The sequence below is a fragment of the Ziziphus jujuba genome, chromosome 9 (assembly GCF_031755915.1).
Source record: "Ziziphus jujuba cultivar Dongzao chromosome 9, ASM3175591v1".
NCBI classification, from domain to species: domain Eukaryota; kingdom Viridiplantae; phylum Streptophyta; class Magnoliopsida; order Rosales; family Rhamnaceae; genus Ziziphus; species Ziziphus jujuba.
The window spans coordinates 25969767-25985829 of NC_083387.1; the positions used below are offsets into that span (position 1 = coordinate 25969767).

At 30.8% G+C, this 16063-nt stretch overlaps 2 protein-coding genes and 1 non-coding gene across 3 annotated transcripts; 1 reads left to right on the forward strand and 2 right to left on the reverse strand.

Moving 5' to 3' along the window:
• Positions 1-6303: 6303 nt before the first annotated feature.
• LOC107427893 (2-methylpropanoate--CoA ligase CCL4) lies at positions 6304-8418 on the forward strand. The gene has a single exon (XM_016038297.4). It carries the CDS (start codon positions 6416-6418, stop codon positions 8108-8110), a length of 1695 nt encoding a protein of 564 aa, XP_015893783.3. The 5' UTR covers positions 6304-6415; the 3' UTR covers positions 8111-8418.
• A 1303-nt stretch (positions 8419-9721) lies between these two features.
• On the reverse strand, positions 9722-9794 carry TRNAE-CUC (transfer RNA glutamic acid (anticodon CUC)). Its single transcript has one exon. It is a non-coding gene; the product is annotated as a tRNA-Glu (tRNA).
• Positions 9795-12647: 2853 nt separating this feature from the next.
• On the reverse strand, positions 12648-15782 carry LOC107427654 (protein ROOT PRIMORDIUM DEFECTIVE 1). The gene is made up of 2 exons (XM_016038037.4): positions 14356-15782; positions 12648-13038 (listed from the first exon to the last, which is right to left on the reverse strand). The coding sequence occupies exon 1, from the start codon at positions 15599-15601 to the stop codon at positions 14444-14446; it is 1158 nt and encodes a 385-aa protein (XP_015893523.3). The 5' UTR covers positions 15602-15782; the 3' UTR covers positions 12648-13038; positions 14356-14443.
• Positions 15783-16063: the final 281 nt, after the last annotated feature.

Here is a 16063-nt window from a genome sequence, read left to right on the forward strand (position 1 = left end):
ATTAGAATTATTTATATTGAATTTGGATTTAAACCAAAATTTATTATTATATGTCTATTTTCTTTTTATAATAAAACAGTTTTTAAATTTTAGTTATTTTGCTCCCACTATTCGGAAATGCTGACTCCGCCCCTAGGTGTGGAGTTTTGATTTTCTTAATATGTTGTGGATGAACGGATCCCATAAGATTTACTGATTAATTATTAAAAATGAACTTAAAAAAATTATTAAAAATGTATAGAGACACTGTCTTTTATGAGGCCGTTTTGGTTTTATTTATTTAATTATTTTGTATCTAAATAATACGTAATTTTACTAACCCAAATTTTTGTTAGTGTTAGTTGGTGGTATCTAATTACTGTTTTTTAAAACGTCTTTAATAACTATAAATTTAAAAAAGAAAAAATTAAAATTAAAATTTTAAATCATATCAATCACTTTTTTATTACATATCAACAATTTATTATAGGACCATGTAAAATCGACCACCTAATTTTTTTGGGGCTATTTGCCCACTTTTGTTCTTTTATTAAAATTATTTGTGTAACTTATTATGCCAATTAAGAACACTGATCATGAAATGATAATATTTCTAACATACATATATATATATATATATATATATATATAAAAGAAAATTGTATATTGAAGTACAACATCTTGTAATAATATTATACATATATATATATATATATATATATATATAGTTTTGATAATAATAAAATAGTTTCTTAGAGAGATTGTAAAAGATAGCTATCTATAACCGTCGAATCACAAAAATTATATAGATTTAACAATTATAAATACTTTCTCTCACAATTCTTCTCTATCAGTCTTTTATCATATTATTTGTGCATGTATGTGTATATATATATATATATATTTTGGAAAAAGGGTTTAATGACATGTTAGGGATATGTTTTCAATATAAAATGAGAATATATTTGATGTGTTAAGTGTGTGTCATTTTAATTAATAATTTAATACTAAAAATCTAATTGTGCAAAGATCAATTCTTAACACTTATAATGTTTTTAAATTTTTAATATAAAGTAGAAATTAAATTCCTATCATATCAAAACTATTTAAAAAAGATACAATAATAGTAAACTATAGTTTTTAATTTGCGTATATTTTTTTATGCACTTTAGTAATTTTAAGATAGTTCCTTTCGGAGTTTCTAACTTTTATTATTATCATTATTATTTTTTGTGCATTTGATACCCTTTAATTTCAAAAGTTGTTCATTAGTGACAAAACCATTAAATACTTATGAAATCTCTGTGGTTCAACTTATTATTATTATTATTTTTTAATTTTTATCACTAATTCATACCAAATAATTTAAAACTCAAATATATTTTTTTTAAAAATCAACATAAAAAATAGAATTTAGGGCTATTTTAAAGCTTTGTAAGCGTTTAACCTTTTTGTAATCTATTCGTAACTTTTAAAACTTAGACGATATCAAATGCAAAAGTAAACTAAAATTCAAGATCAACCTTAAAAAATTCAAAATAATAAATTATATTTTTCATAGGAGATTATAAAAAGGAAAAATTGTGAAAGTCCTTGATACTTTGAAATAGGAGATCATGAAAAAGAAAAATTGTGAAAGTCCTTTATACTTTGAAATTAAAAAAAAAAAAAAATATATATATATATATATATAAATATTATTTATTAACAAGTATATTCTTAAAATTAAATGTCATTAGTAAAGTTTTATTTTACTTCCTTCTTGAAAATGTTTTTTTCAACGTACGGTAATCATTTATAAATATTTTTTCAAGTTTCAAATGTTTAGGACTCAATACAGTTTTTAGTTATGGTTTATATAGCCCAATTTATCCTAAGAAAAACAAAAAAAGATATTGTTTTGTATAAAAAGTATAACTTTGAATATTTTATGAGCCATAAAGATTTTATTAAATTTAAGATTATATTTACAAAAACTCCTTTCAAAAAATATTTTACATTTTTCCAATTATTGGCATGTATGATTTAAAAATTTTAATAATTCAAAAATAAAATTTTTTACACTAAATAAATGAAATATATAAAAAGAAATTTAACTATTGGCATTTGATTTTAAGAATGAAAACTTTTAAAAATAAATTATAAATATTTATTTTTTTATCTTTTTTTTAAATATTTCAAAATAAAGAGCTTTCCCAATTTTATTTTCCTAATTTTCAATGAAAAAATAATTTTTAGTATTTATAAATAATTATTGATAAAACATATTTACGCTTTTTGAAAATATATTTAAAAATATTGTTTATATATATTATTATTATTATTATTATTTTTTTCAGGCGTAGTTTCTAAACCATAAAAAAAGTTTCACGATAATCTCTCATGGTTACAGGATTTTAGATGGAAAGCTAGTTAGAAACTAATAATGAAATAAATTATATAAGTTCAAGGACCAATTTGTTAAAAAATAGTTTGAGGATCTAAATATCACTAATAATAGAGATTAGGGACCTTTAATAACATTATCTCTTAAAAAAGAGCAATTTTAATCACACGATAAAATATGTTAGTTGCACTATAACTTGAATTATTTTTTAGTGTTTCAACAGTACCTACAAATAAAATGGTTTAAATAATATTAAGTATTAAAAAAAATTATTAGATATATTATAGACTCTCTCTCTCTCTCTCTCTCTCTCTCTCTCTCTCTCTCTCTCTATCTCTTTCCCTAGTCTCTCTTCTAATGTTATCTCCCCTTTATCTCTCACTCTTTCTTTAATGCCTGTGAAAGACTGCATGTAAATTTTTTTTTTTTTTTCCATCTTGCAAATTGCTGAACCAAATATAAAAAAAAATTAATAATAATAATTTTTTTTTCCTTTCATATAATTTTTCCCTCATTTTCCTCTAATTTTTTCTTTCCTTTTGCCTTTCCAATGTTCAAACAAAGCCTAGAAGTATTAAGGAAAATAATGGGTTGTAATGTACACAGATTTAATTTTATACCATTAAATATAAAATGTGTATAACTAATACATTTGGCAGTGTAAATAGAATTACTCTAAAAAATATAGCTTATTCAACCACCGTTTCTTACCTTTTATTTTTTACTACAGTTTTTACTCGTTTCTTTTTCTTTTTTCTTTTTCATTTTTTCCCCTGGCAGAACTTTTAATAGTGGTTGGTTATGAAGATATACGCTTTTAGTTGTATTTTCAATAAGTAAATTCAATGGCTATGATAAAAATTCTAAATCTAAAACTATCCGATTATTTATCCAAAAAAAAAAAAAAAACAATTTCAAACTATCCAATTGACATGTTAAAAGGTTGACTATATATTAAGTCTAGCATAAATCTAACTGATTTAAAAAAAAAAATTTATTATTAAAATGATCAAGATTTTACAGAAATATATATTTTTCTTTTAGATGTGAAATTTGAGTTTAAATGTCTAGTTCATACTAAAAATAAAAAATAAAAAAAAATCCAAATGATACAAAATACAAATGATCGATTTGAAAGTTTAAACGAAGATAAATATATAAGGGAAAATTTAATTTATACCTTCTTAATTTTACTTCAATTATACTTAGATCTTACACTTTTAGAATATCATCACTTACTTCTCATCAGTCTTTTATATCTATCAAAGCAAATTTATCAGTTTTTCTTCATTAATTTTAATGGTTAAAGACTCATTTGTATTTTTACAAGTTATTTAATTATAAAGTATTAATTTTTAACCTTTATTTGACTTTCAGTTTTTAAAACTAGTGTGTAAAAATTGATAAATTTGTTTGCTTTGATAAACATAGAAAATTAAATGGAGATTGATCATGATTTTTCAAAAGGGTTAGGTTTAAATATAATTATTGCAAAAGTAAAGGGTTTAAATGAAATTTGCCGTTTCTTTTTTATAACTATCCCAAAATCAATTAATCACTGCCATGTTGCAGTATTGATAAAACCATTGATAATTTTCATTATTATTTTCCTTTCATGGTGGATTTGACAAGCGAAAACTTTAACGATGCACATATATATCTATATTCACAACTTGCATTTTAAAACAAAAGTCTAAAATGATATATTGGTAGACCCCTTTGACCATTAAATCCAGCTCTTATCCAATATATATAATTGAATTGACCAATTCTTATTATGTTGGTTGAAAAAATAATGGATGTCAAAAAACTATATATAAAAACAAATATATATTTGTCAATAATATCATTCAAGCGATGTTACCCAAATGCATAATATACATATTGTAAATATATTTAGTCAAATATCTATACAGCTTGTACACAACTTGAAGTACAACAGAAGCAAGAATATATATACATCTATATATACAAATGCACATATATACAGACACATGTGTACCTGGTTGTTGATTACTCTCTTAAAAAGAGAACCAAATGGAGGAAGCTAAAGCGAAGCCAAAGCGAAGCCATGCAAACTCTTTGATTGTCTGCAACAGCGCACCACCTACAAATGGTCTCTCCCTAGGCCTTTGGCTCATCATGATCATCACCAGCCGTTGAATTTGTTATCATGAGGAGTACTTGGTGGGGAGGTTGATCCTGGATTCCAGTGGGTCCAACCGGAAGTTTTCAGTATTCTCTCTTTTTTTTTCTTTTTTTCTTTTTTTTTTTTTTTAAAGAATTAGTTAAGTTCATATGGTTCATATGCTTTTTGTAATTTTAAAAATTACAGTAACACTTCCATACAATTCAATATTATTGTAATATAATCTTTTTATATATATATAAATACTTGTGTCATGTGTAAACTGTGAAATTTTCAAGTAAATACGATTAATTAAACTGTAGTTATCCCTTTTATATTTCCATATGCTTAATTAACATATGAAATTTTGAAAATATTATATACAGAAGGGGTGACATTGCAATAAAAATAGAATTGGTAAAAAGTAGCTAGGAGTTTTTAGTGTAATTTTTACCTTTTTTAAGACTTTGTTTTTATTTGAAAATTTTAATAAAGTTTTTGACAACTAAACACTTGACATAGACCCAAATCAGTTTAATAATATATCATCATAAAACCGAGAGCAAACTTGTTTGATGGTTTCAAATTTTATCTCTAATAATTTCTACCTCCATTCACCAATCTCCAAAGTTCGATATTTATTGTTCTTTTTTTTTTTTTTTTTTGGGCCTGAAATTATTGGTCAAAATTATTCTATAGTTGAAATTTTCTATTAAAAAAAAGTTTTATTGTACTGTAAGGAATGTATAATTAGAAATTAAAAAATATACACCCTGTATTGACTAGTTTTATGTCTCCTAGCAAACGGTAATGTTGTTAAAATGAGTTGACTTCAACTTTAATAATGGTTTTAAGCACCCTGGCTTTAATAGTACTCTAAAGTTCTTGATTTGTATACATATCGACTTGTAGTAAAAAAATGTGTAGTTTATATATAGTTTTATATCTTCTAAAACATGCATTATGGTTTGATATTTATATATGTATATGTATGTATATATTTATATTTATATATCTATTATTTTTAACTAGAAAATTTAGATCTACCAACTTTAGAGATGCTTTAAATTTTTAACATACTAGGTCGTAATGAAAAAACATTTTAAGATTACACTCCCAAGAATTGTAAAAAATGTTTAAATTCTTTTTTTCTTTATTTTTAATGTATTTTTTCCTTTTAGATGTTTTTCTAGTTTATTAATAACAAGAAAACAAAGATACTTGCCTAAAAAAATATCATTTGGTCATTTAATCTGTGAATTCTGACTTTGAAGATTCCATTCATATTAAAAAGGTTTAAATTGTTTAAAAAAAATTGAAACTCATAAGAAAATACCTACAATCGATGATAGTCGTGCAAAATTTTTTAAACTGCAACCTTCAATTTTTATAATTATATGAAAATAAAAACATTACGATTGACTTTCAGTAAATTTCCTACTGTATAGTATATTTTTATTAATAAAATCAATTGTCTTTCAAAATAAATAAATGAATCGATTGAATACTTTTTTTTCTTCTTTTTTTTTTCTGTGCAACTTGTATTTTAAAATACAAGTCCAAAATCTTAACTATACATTATTCAAATCTTAGCTGTTACATCCATGCTATATCCATCTTAATCTATCAAAGTGTTGAATGGATCAATTCTTATTTTCAGCATTGAAATGTAATATAATATAATATATGTCATACCATTAGAATTAAATGTGAAATCGATCTTCCAATCCATAGATATAAACCATATGCAATAAGGCAATAATATATACTTAGTCAACTACCTATACTTTTATTAAAAAAAAAAAAAAAACAACAAAGTACACAGGAACTAGGAATCTTGCATGTATAAAATCCTAGTACATGCAGGTCCATAGCTCCCCAAGTTTGTGAAAGAGAAAAAAACCAAAGCAAAAAACTAACAAATGGAGGAGCTAAAAAAGCCAAGGCCTGCGACCTCAGACCCTGAAACTCCATTAGGCTATCTTGAAAGAGCAGCCACTGTGTATGGAGATTGCACCTCTATCATCTACAAGAACACCACCTACACCTGGTCCCAAACCCATCTCCGATGCCTCCGCGTGGCTTCCTCCATTGCGTCTCTAGGCATCAAGCGCCACGACGTCGTCTCCGTGCTCGCTCCCAACGTCCCCGCCATGTGCGAGCTCCACTTCGCCGTCCCGATGACCGGTGCAGTTCTGAACACACTCAACCTCCGTCTGGACCACCGTACCATCTCCATACTCCTCCGCCACGGCGAATCCAAGCTCGTCTTCGTGGACAAGCTCTGTAAATCTCTCATACAAGATGCCATCTCTTTGTTCCCACCTGGCACTCCGATCCCACGTCTCGTCCTCATTGATGATGATACTAAAGAGGCTTTGCCTCCTCCCTTGTCTTCATCACCAGCCGTTGACTTTCTTTGTACTTATGAGGACATGGTGGCCAACGGTGATCCTGGATTCGAGTGGGTCCGACCTTTGAGTGGGTGGGACCCACTTGTGCTGAACTATACGTCTGGAACGACGTCGTCGCCTAAAGGTGTGGTCCATTCCCACCGAGGGATGTTCATCTCCACCCTTGACTCGCTTGTTGATTGGGCCATGCCCAAAAGGCCTGTGTTTCTGTGGACCCTACCGATGTTTCACGCGAATGGATGGACCTATGGGTGGGGGATAGCAGCCGTTGGTGGGACCAACGTCTGCCTTCGGAAATTCGATGGGCCTCTGATCCACCGTTTGATCAAAGCCCATAAGGTCACCCACTTGTGCGGTGCACCTGTGGTGCTCAACATGCTTGCAAACACTCCCGTTGCTGAGCCACTCACTCACCGGGTTTTCATCCAAGTCGGCGGAGCTCCGCCTCCACCGGTGGTGCTCAAGCGGATGGAATCACTTGGTTTCGTGGTGAGCCACGGCTACGGCATGACCGAAGCAGGAGGACTCATCGCGACATGCGAGTGGAAGCCGGACTGGGATCGGTTGCCGGAGTCGGAGAGAGCGAGGCTGAAATCGAGGCAGGGAGTGAGGACGGTGGGCAGGAACCGGGTCGACGTGGTGGATCCAAAAACCGGTCGGAGCGTGAAGAGGGACGGGTTGACGATGGGCGAGGTGGCAGTGAAAGGCGGGTGCGTGATGCTGGGTTACCTGAAAGATCCATTGGGGACGGCGAAATGCTTGAGGGACGACGGGTGGTTCTACACCGGAGATGTGGCGGTGATGCATCCCGATGGCTATTTGGAGATCAAAGACCGATCCAAGGACGTCATCATAAGCGGTGGAGAGAATCTGAGCAGTTTGGAAGTCGAGTCGGTGCTCTACACCCACCCGGCGATCAACGAAGTTGCGGTGGTGGCTCGACCCGACGATTACTGGGGAGAGACGCCATGTGCGTTTGTGAGCTTGAAGGAAGGGATTAGAGGAAGCAAACCTAGTGAGAAGGAGATGATTGCTTATTGCAGAGCCAAATTGCCGCATTTCATGGTGCCCAAAACGGTGGTGTTTCAGGAAGATTTACCGAAAACAGCCACCGGAAAAATTCAGAAGTTTATTCTGAGAGAAATCGCAAAAGAAATGGGTTCAGCCCGAGTGGGTCGGATTCAGGGTCGGAGTCGGTTATAACGGTTGAGTTAACTCATAGGGTCAACTCGATCTTGTTGCATTTCTTACAGTCAGTCAAGCAATTGGAAATTGTAAAAGGAAAGCCGGTTTTGCTTGCTTTTGTGTGCGCAGGTGTTTGTTTTATTGCTTGCTGTAAAACAAAGAATATTGCCTTTCTAGTTTTTTTCTAACCTGTTTTTCATTTTTTTGGTTTTGTTGGAGGGGTCAAAGATGGCTTTTTCAATCATTGTTGTTTGCATGTAATATCTGTACGATTAAAATGTATTGAATAAGAAAGCTTTACTTCAATGAATAAGAAGGTTTTAATCTATTATTTTTTTAAACACTATGGACAAGAAGTTTTATTTTCATGAATAAGAATATTTTATTATTACTATTATTATTTTTTACAAAATGAGTAGCAAAGTTTTACTTTTTTGAAGCATTTTTCCAAACATATATGTGTATATATAGGGGTTTATTTAGTTGGAAAACTTCTTCACAAATTTTGTTAAGATTTTTCTAATGAAAGAAAAATTATATATATATATATGAGTTAAACTAAATTCAGAATAATTTAATGGGTTAATTTCAAATTTAAAAATGGTTAAAACATAAATTTATAATATATTAAAACCTTACAAAAAAAATATTAGAATTCAATCATTAATAAATATAATTTTAACCTTAATCATGACTACAATTAAATGATTAAAAAAAATTTACATTTGTATAATCAATTTTTTCATTAAAAAAAAATCAATTTTTTCATTAAATCAACAAGATAGTATTATAAATTAAATATACATATTTTTTGTTGGTAAGAAAGCAACATTTCATATTTAGTTTTGAGAATTGGTTCAAACAAGCTAAGTAAATTCAATAGCTATGATTAAAAATCCAGCTATATAATTCTATTAAATCAACAACTATGATTGAACATTTTTAATATAATATTAAATATATAGATATATAAGAGACTAATTGTGTACATATGAATTTTATATTGAACACTTATAGCTCAAATTTTATGTAATATATTATCCAAATTACAAGTGATTGTCCTCCAATCACTGAACAGAAGGTGGACAACAACATTTAGTAGATAAATGTAATAAATGTTTATGTACGTGAATATTTTACATTGTTATGCCGTGTGCAAATTTTATATTGAACATTTGTAGCTCAAATTATATGTAATATATTATCCAAATTACAAGTGATTGCCCTCCAATCACCGAACAGAAAGTGGACAACAACATTTAGTAGAAAAATGTAATAAATGTTTATGTACGTGAATATTTACCATTGTTATGCCGTGTGCAATTCATCTCGTTTACTTTTTTCGTAATTTCTTTTGTTTTTTGTGTAAGTTTTGGCCTATGTGCAATTCATCTCGTTTACTTTTTTCGTAATTTCTTTTGCTTTTTGTGTAAGTTTTGGCCTATTTTGTTTTTCTCGCTTGTGATTTTATGTTACTTTATAAGTAAAGCATTTGACTTCTTTTATTTTTTTTAATATTTTGAAAGGTAAAGAAGTTGACATTTGAAATAAGTAATCATTCAGAAACTATTTGGAACTGATTCGTCGCCGACTCACACGGTTACAAAAGGAGGAAGTAAATTCAAAAAGTTCCGTTGCCGGGACTCGAACCCGGGTCTTTCGGGTGAGAGCCGAATATCCTAACCAACTAGACTACAACGGATGGCTGCGTTTTGGTCACGACCAATTTTAACATATAATTACTGAAAAAATAACTTTTTTCTTTGCATCACCAATGATTAGAAATGTATTTGGAAACCAAAATTTGAGCTCTCTTTGATATCTTCCAAAAGTATATATATATATATATATATATGTTTTGTATGCAAAAAGACTACATTAATGATATGTCTTTCCTTTTCAAAATTCATATAAATTTGCAATACTCTTTCTACCATTTATTGTCTTCTGCTTTATGGCCTTAACATTGTGGCCACTCACTTTCTGATTCACCATATCATAAAGTTTTACCCCTTTAGTACTTTAGCTGAAAAAAGAATACAAACTTTGTTAAGCAGACATCTGTATCTCCTGTAATCATGCATATCCATTGCTATTTACTACTTCCACAATCCTACGTAAATTGACAGCAGAGAAAAATGCCAAAATATAAAATAAAATAACATAAAAAACTATATAGAAAAATAAATAAATTGAAAGAAAAAAAAATAGCAATACTAACGACTTGTTGCATCTAAAATACCAGATGAATAAGATAAAGGGAAAAGTAGAATTAAATATTTCTTACTCATACCATTATAAAGTGTTAGTGTGTATATATATATATATATATAATACAGAGAAAATAAGACAAAGAAACACATAAAACTTCCTATTAAATTTCAGCAATCGCTTACAATTACAAAACACATATAGTAAACAATGCGCTCATGGCACAACAAGGTCCTCACACAGGAAGACATAATAAGTATTATAAATCTTCATTAATAAACTCCACCAAGATATACATTTATATATACCTATCGAATACGCAACCTTTTATTTAACCATATACATACATACATATATATGTATATGTTCGTCTTGAATGTAACCTTTATTTCTTGACATGGAACTTGCATTTTGAGCTTGAGGTGGTCATTTTTTTTTCTTTTAAGGGGAAGTTGAGCTTACATCAGGTGGCGAGAAGAATGGGAATGTGGGAAATGAAGGGATGTTTGGAAAATCAATTGGAGGAGGCAACCGGTATTCCGGATATAATGGCGTACCAGGCGGTAGTGGAGGAAATGGAAGATCTGGAAAACCTGGAAATCCCGTAAATGTGTCCGATCCTGTTGGTGCCAACAGTTTCCGGGTGGCTGCTGCTGAATTCTGGCTTAAAAGTGAGAAACTAACGAAAATTAGAGCTACCACAAGAAAACGTGACAGTGCCATATCTGTGGTGACAAATTGAATTTGAAATAGTAAGAAGATGGAAAATGTATGGTTTTAGTGTGAAAGTGGATCTGGGTTTTTATAGTTATATATCCATAATATTGATGAAATGGGTGGTTAGTCAGTCGGCTTTCTGTTGGGTTTACAATATTCATTATTGTATATCATGTATATATTATATATATACGAATTATATTATATAATTTCCTTAATTATTTATTGTATATGCACATGTGGTGAGTTTTGAGTGGAGTAAAATTCATCACTAAATGTATGAAATAAATTTTGTGTGGTATAGGCCGTATAGGGTGCACAAAAAGTCAATATAGATAGAAAAGTAATGCAACTACTAGTTTGCTATAGCATTAAATAGAGTGCTATAACTCACAGTTAGCATTCATCTTTGCCATGCATGCATAGGAAAACATATCGAGTATTATTGTTCATACGTTTATTAATATTTTAAAATGCAGGAATTAGAACTCTAATCAGTACGTGATATCAATTATTTTCTACTATATTCCTATTATTAGTTTAACCTTCAATATACATATATATATATATATATATATATATATATATATATATATATGTTGATCATAATAATTGGCTGTATATGTTAGCTAAATATATGGATCGTGACTTGAGAAAGTGACAAATATTTATGAACCTCTCATCTCCTTATTCTTCTGCTGCTCATCTTAAAGGGTGATAATTTTTGCTTTTACCTTTAATTAAGCTTGCAATATTGAAACGAAAGTTGCAATTTTAAGGTACAGAGTGTTATGTAGTTAAGGCTTTTCGGAGGCTAAAAACTCTTTGGTCAAGTTGAAAACAACTTTTAAACTTCACAAAACAAATTTTTTGAAAAATAATAATAATAAAGAAGGAAAAATGTATGGATAATTAAGGCTTCTCCTTGCTTTCCTGCAAAGTACAAAATTAACTTCTGTCGCAGTCTAATTCAATTTCTGTTTTTTGTTTTTTTTTTTTTTTGTGATTTTGTTTTTGTTTTTGTTTTTTTAAAAAGAAAACCCCTCTGTTACGGTCAAAAATCCATGCATTGTGCATTAATTTCTGCATTTGATGTGGCTTGGCTATAAAACGGTGGTTAATATTAATTATTAGTATTTGGCAAACATCGATTAATACTTGTTGCTTTCGCGCCAAAAAAAAAAAAAAAAAAAGCCTAATACTTGCTGTTTTATAATTAATTCTCTGAAAATGAAAACCTAACTAAATGCACTTTTCGGTACTTTTTTGTCTTTTTCTTTATTCTTATTTTCCGATCTGAACCCGTAGAGCGGTGAAAGAAAATAACGGATAATATTAATTTTATTTTTCTCAAATTAAAATTTTCAATACAAAAATGAAAATTATAAAAGTTCTGCTGGCACTAATTTTAGATTGAAAAAAATTATAAGAACAAAAATAGAAAAAAAAAAAAATCTAACATGGTAATAATAATAAAAGATTCTGATGTCTATTGGGCACATGCAGTTATCATAAACATTTAAGATGGTGCCAAACTACCAATTAAGGCCGTCATGGTTGTTGATATTTTAAAGCAACTAGAATTCTCAGTAATAATTTTTTCTTTTTTGAAAGAAAATTAACCAAAAGAAAAAAGAATATATCTTTCTTTTTCATTTAGTTTTTTTTTTCCCCTCCAATTTTCCCAAATAAAAAAAATACATATTTAGTTAAATCTAACAAAATTAAGACAAGCAAATTCAAAACAATGTTTATTCTACATTGTGACTACTGCTTGACTCTGTACTTGTCATAGATCTGTAATACAGAATAACAAACAAGTATTACAATGGAAACATGATTATGAACAGATTATAATCCTAGCAAGTTAATAGCAATCTTCGCTATGTAAACCTCAGCAAAAGGGCCGTGTTTGACTAACAAGAATTCGCAATCTCAGCGGTCGAATTAAGATCAACATCTGCAAAGTTCCTCCATTAGGTAGGGCTTGATTCCTCCAAATGCAACCAGACCAAACGCTGCAGAAAAAACATAGCTTATGGCTGTCTCACTCAATTTCTACCAAAAGATAAAATGATTTACAGAAGTGGAAGGTAACAGGAAGCGAAGGTTTAAGTAGGGGCAATCATATTATTAGGGTTACTGAAATGAGGCCCAGGAACCCACCACATTTACCATTTTTCAAGATACAGCATAATGTTGCAACTTTCGCTGTTAAGCTTGAATTGTTTCCTTTTCAGAGACTCCCTTTTTCTTTTCTTTTCTCTATCTTGCCTTCTCTTCCTGATGAAATCCCAATTTTCTTGTTTGTTTATCACTTTGTGGTCTATAATTTCATAGTTGTCTTTATGGAGCTTCCATTTATCTAAGAGATTAGTGAAGCCGTACATGCTTTTGCTAATCTTGCCCAATATGATAATTCAATGTTCATTCAACCTTGTTAAAAGACCTATTTCCAGTTTCAAAAGCTATAAAATCACAGAACCTAGTTGCTTCTTCTATAAAATCACAGAACCTAGTTGCTTCTTACATTGGGTGACTAGCACATATAATTCTTGAGATACCATAATAGATTTAAACAATCCATTTCTTGAGATACTTACACGAAAGCTCTTTGCTCACAATCTAATCAATACAAAACCAAACTATTTTACATGGAGAAATCTTTTCATAAATCAAATAACTCCAATTCAAGTATCTCGGGTAAATTCATTGGGACCCCCTGAAACACAGTAACAATGCAAGGAATTGAAAAAATTGATAAAAACTATAATGCTTGAAAAGTGATAACAGCCAGCTGGAGGCCAACGACTATAAAACCTGCCATATATGTGCCAACATCTAGTTCTTTTAGACCCTAATACTATTTGCCTTTTCTCAAAGCGTTACATCATTATAAGTTATAACCGCTGGCTTCCTCTCACTTTCTACACCCTCTCATTATCTTTCCAACAAACCTGATATCTCATACTTGGGCCTCATAAAGTGCAACTAGTGAAAATCACAAAGTCCTCCCTTGTTAAAAAGACCGCTACATGTGATTGTGATCGTGATTTCCTAGATTTTACAACTTTTCCTAGACTGAGAAATTCTTTAGTCACCAATCAAACACAGCTAGTTCAGCATTGATCAGGGTTACAAACACATCTACATGAGATAGATAACACAATGCATACAGGTCAAAGTGAAACCTTTGAGGTTAAAATCTAAACAAGCAAACATAAACCTGAATAATCCAGATAAATATACATAAAATAATACATTGAAAAACTGAGAAGACATCTGGACATGAATGTACAAAATTCTATACAAGAAGAAACGCCAAAAGCTATTACCTTTGTGAGATTGGGGCAAAAAAAGATTTGAGCCAACATGTCAAAAGCCATCAGTTTCCATCAATGTCCTCTTCCAGCAACTCATCAACTAATGATTCCGCTCGACTTGGGAATCTCCATTAACCAAACCGCGTCGTTCCAAAACGACAAGATGAAGAAGCTTTCTCCTAGCATCGTAAACTGGATTTGGGTGAATCAAACAGCCCCTCTCATAAGCTTCTCTTAGAAAAACAGTATGTCTCTTCCCCTTGGTCGATAAGTAGAATATCCCCGGGTGATCCAAGAACATATCCCTTATATTAAAATCAATCCCAAACCATTTCCTAAAATGGCTTATCTTCTCCACTTCCACCATCTTCTCCACGGTCAAACTCAAGAATTCATGAAGAATACCAACTGCCCATTTCTCCAACATCATCGCACCAGCCTTAGACCTGCTCTTCTCCGTTAATTGATCATAGGGACCCACATACGGTAACATCTGCCATTTCCTAACCTTGGCCTTAAAATCCTTAGACAACCTCATCCCAGGAGGATAACTATGTTTGAAACTAAACCGAATTTCAGTCCTTTCAACGCTGCAATCTTCTTTACAACACTCTTCAACCCTCCAATTCTCTACTGCCGCAGTATAACACCTCTCAGGACTTTCATCAACCAGCTTCAAGACATGAGTACCGGGTTCTTCGACTGCATCGTGTAGCTGAAAAATGTGGGAGTTTTGGGCAATCACAGAATCCTCGAAATCATCTGGAAGCCCAAGTTCCCTCCAGACTCTGAAAACAGCGCGAAGTGGCAAAGTCCTCGAATTGGACATCGAAAGAAGCCGGACAAGCCTGTCCACAACAAGAGGCAATGAGGCCTTAATGGCTTCGGATTCTTGGTGGGAAATCTGAAGGGCTTCATTTGTTAATCTGCAGAAGGGCTGGGACTTTGTGGGTTCGTAGAAAAGGTGGAAAATGTGAGGGTATTTGCGGAGAAAAGAGCTAGCACCCCTGTTAAGGTGGAGCTTCTGGGAGAGCCTTGAGAGAAAATCAAGGGAAACAACTGGGTTTTTTGGGTTTGCAAGGATGAGATCCTGAATGGCAATGACTTTGAGAAGGTTTTTGTACTTGTCCATGAATTTCTCAAATACTGGGTCTCTGGCTCTGGATGCTACATACTGAGAAGACGTGGTTTTTGGTCGGACGGCAATGGAGGGAAGTTGGGCATGTTTGATTATGAATTTGACGAACTGGGTTCTCATTTGAATATGAATTTCTCAGTGTTTACGAATGAGTTTAAGAATGTGTAGTGTAGCAAAGCAAGGTATGAGCAATGAGTTCGAATTCAAACGGGTAGAGAATGACGGAATGTAACGGGTATTTTTTTTTTTTTTTTTCATTTTTAAATAAAAACGAGTGAGAGAAATTAGTTAGGTCTTATACTAAAATTTGGTAGTTATATATAGTTATATATTATTATATAATTTTCGTTATTTAAATTCTTTAATTTAGTTTTAAAATAAAAATGTGATTGAGAAAAGGGGCAAGTAAAATGATAATTAATCAATTATTTGTTTTTATTTTCTAAAAAAAAAAAAAAAGTAAAAACAGTTGCCAAATGTACTAAAACTATCTCTTAGTTTTGTAACAAGAAAAAAAAAAATATATATATATATATATAAGGAAAAATATAGTTTACCCACCAAAAAAAAAAAAAAAAAAAA

What these genes read in the sequence shown, in the direction of transcription:
- LOC107427893 (XM_016038297.4), top strand. Translation starts at nt 6,416, where the DNA reads ATGGAGGAGCTAAAAAAGCCAAGGCCTGCGACCTCAGACCCTGAAACT.
- LOC107427654 (XM_016038037.4), bottom strand. Translation starts at nt 15,601, where the DNA reads ATGAGAACCCAGTTCGTCAAATTCATAATCAAACATGCCCAACTTCCC.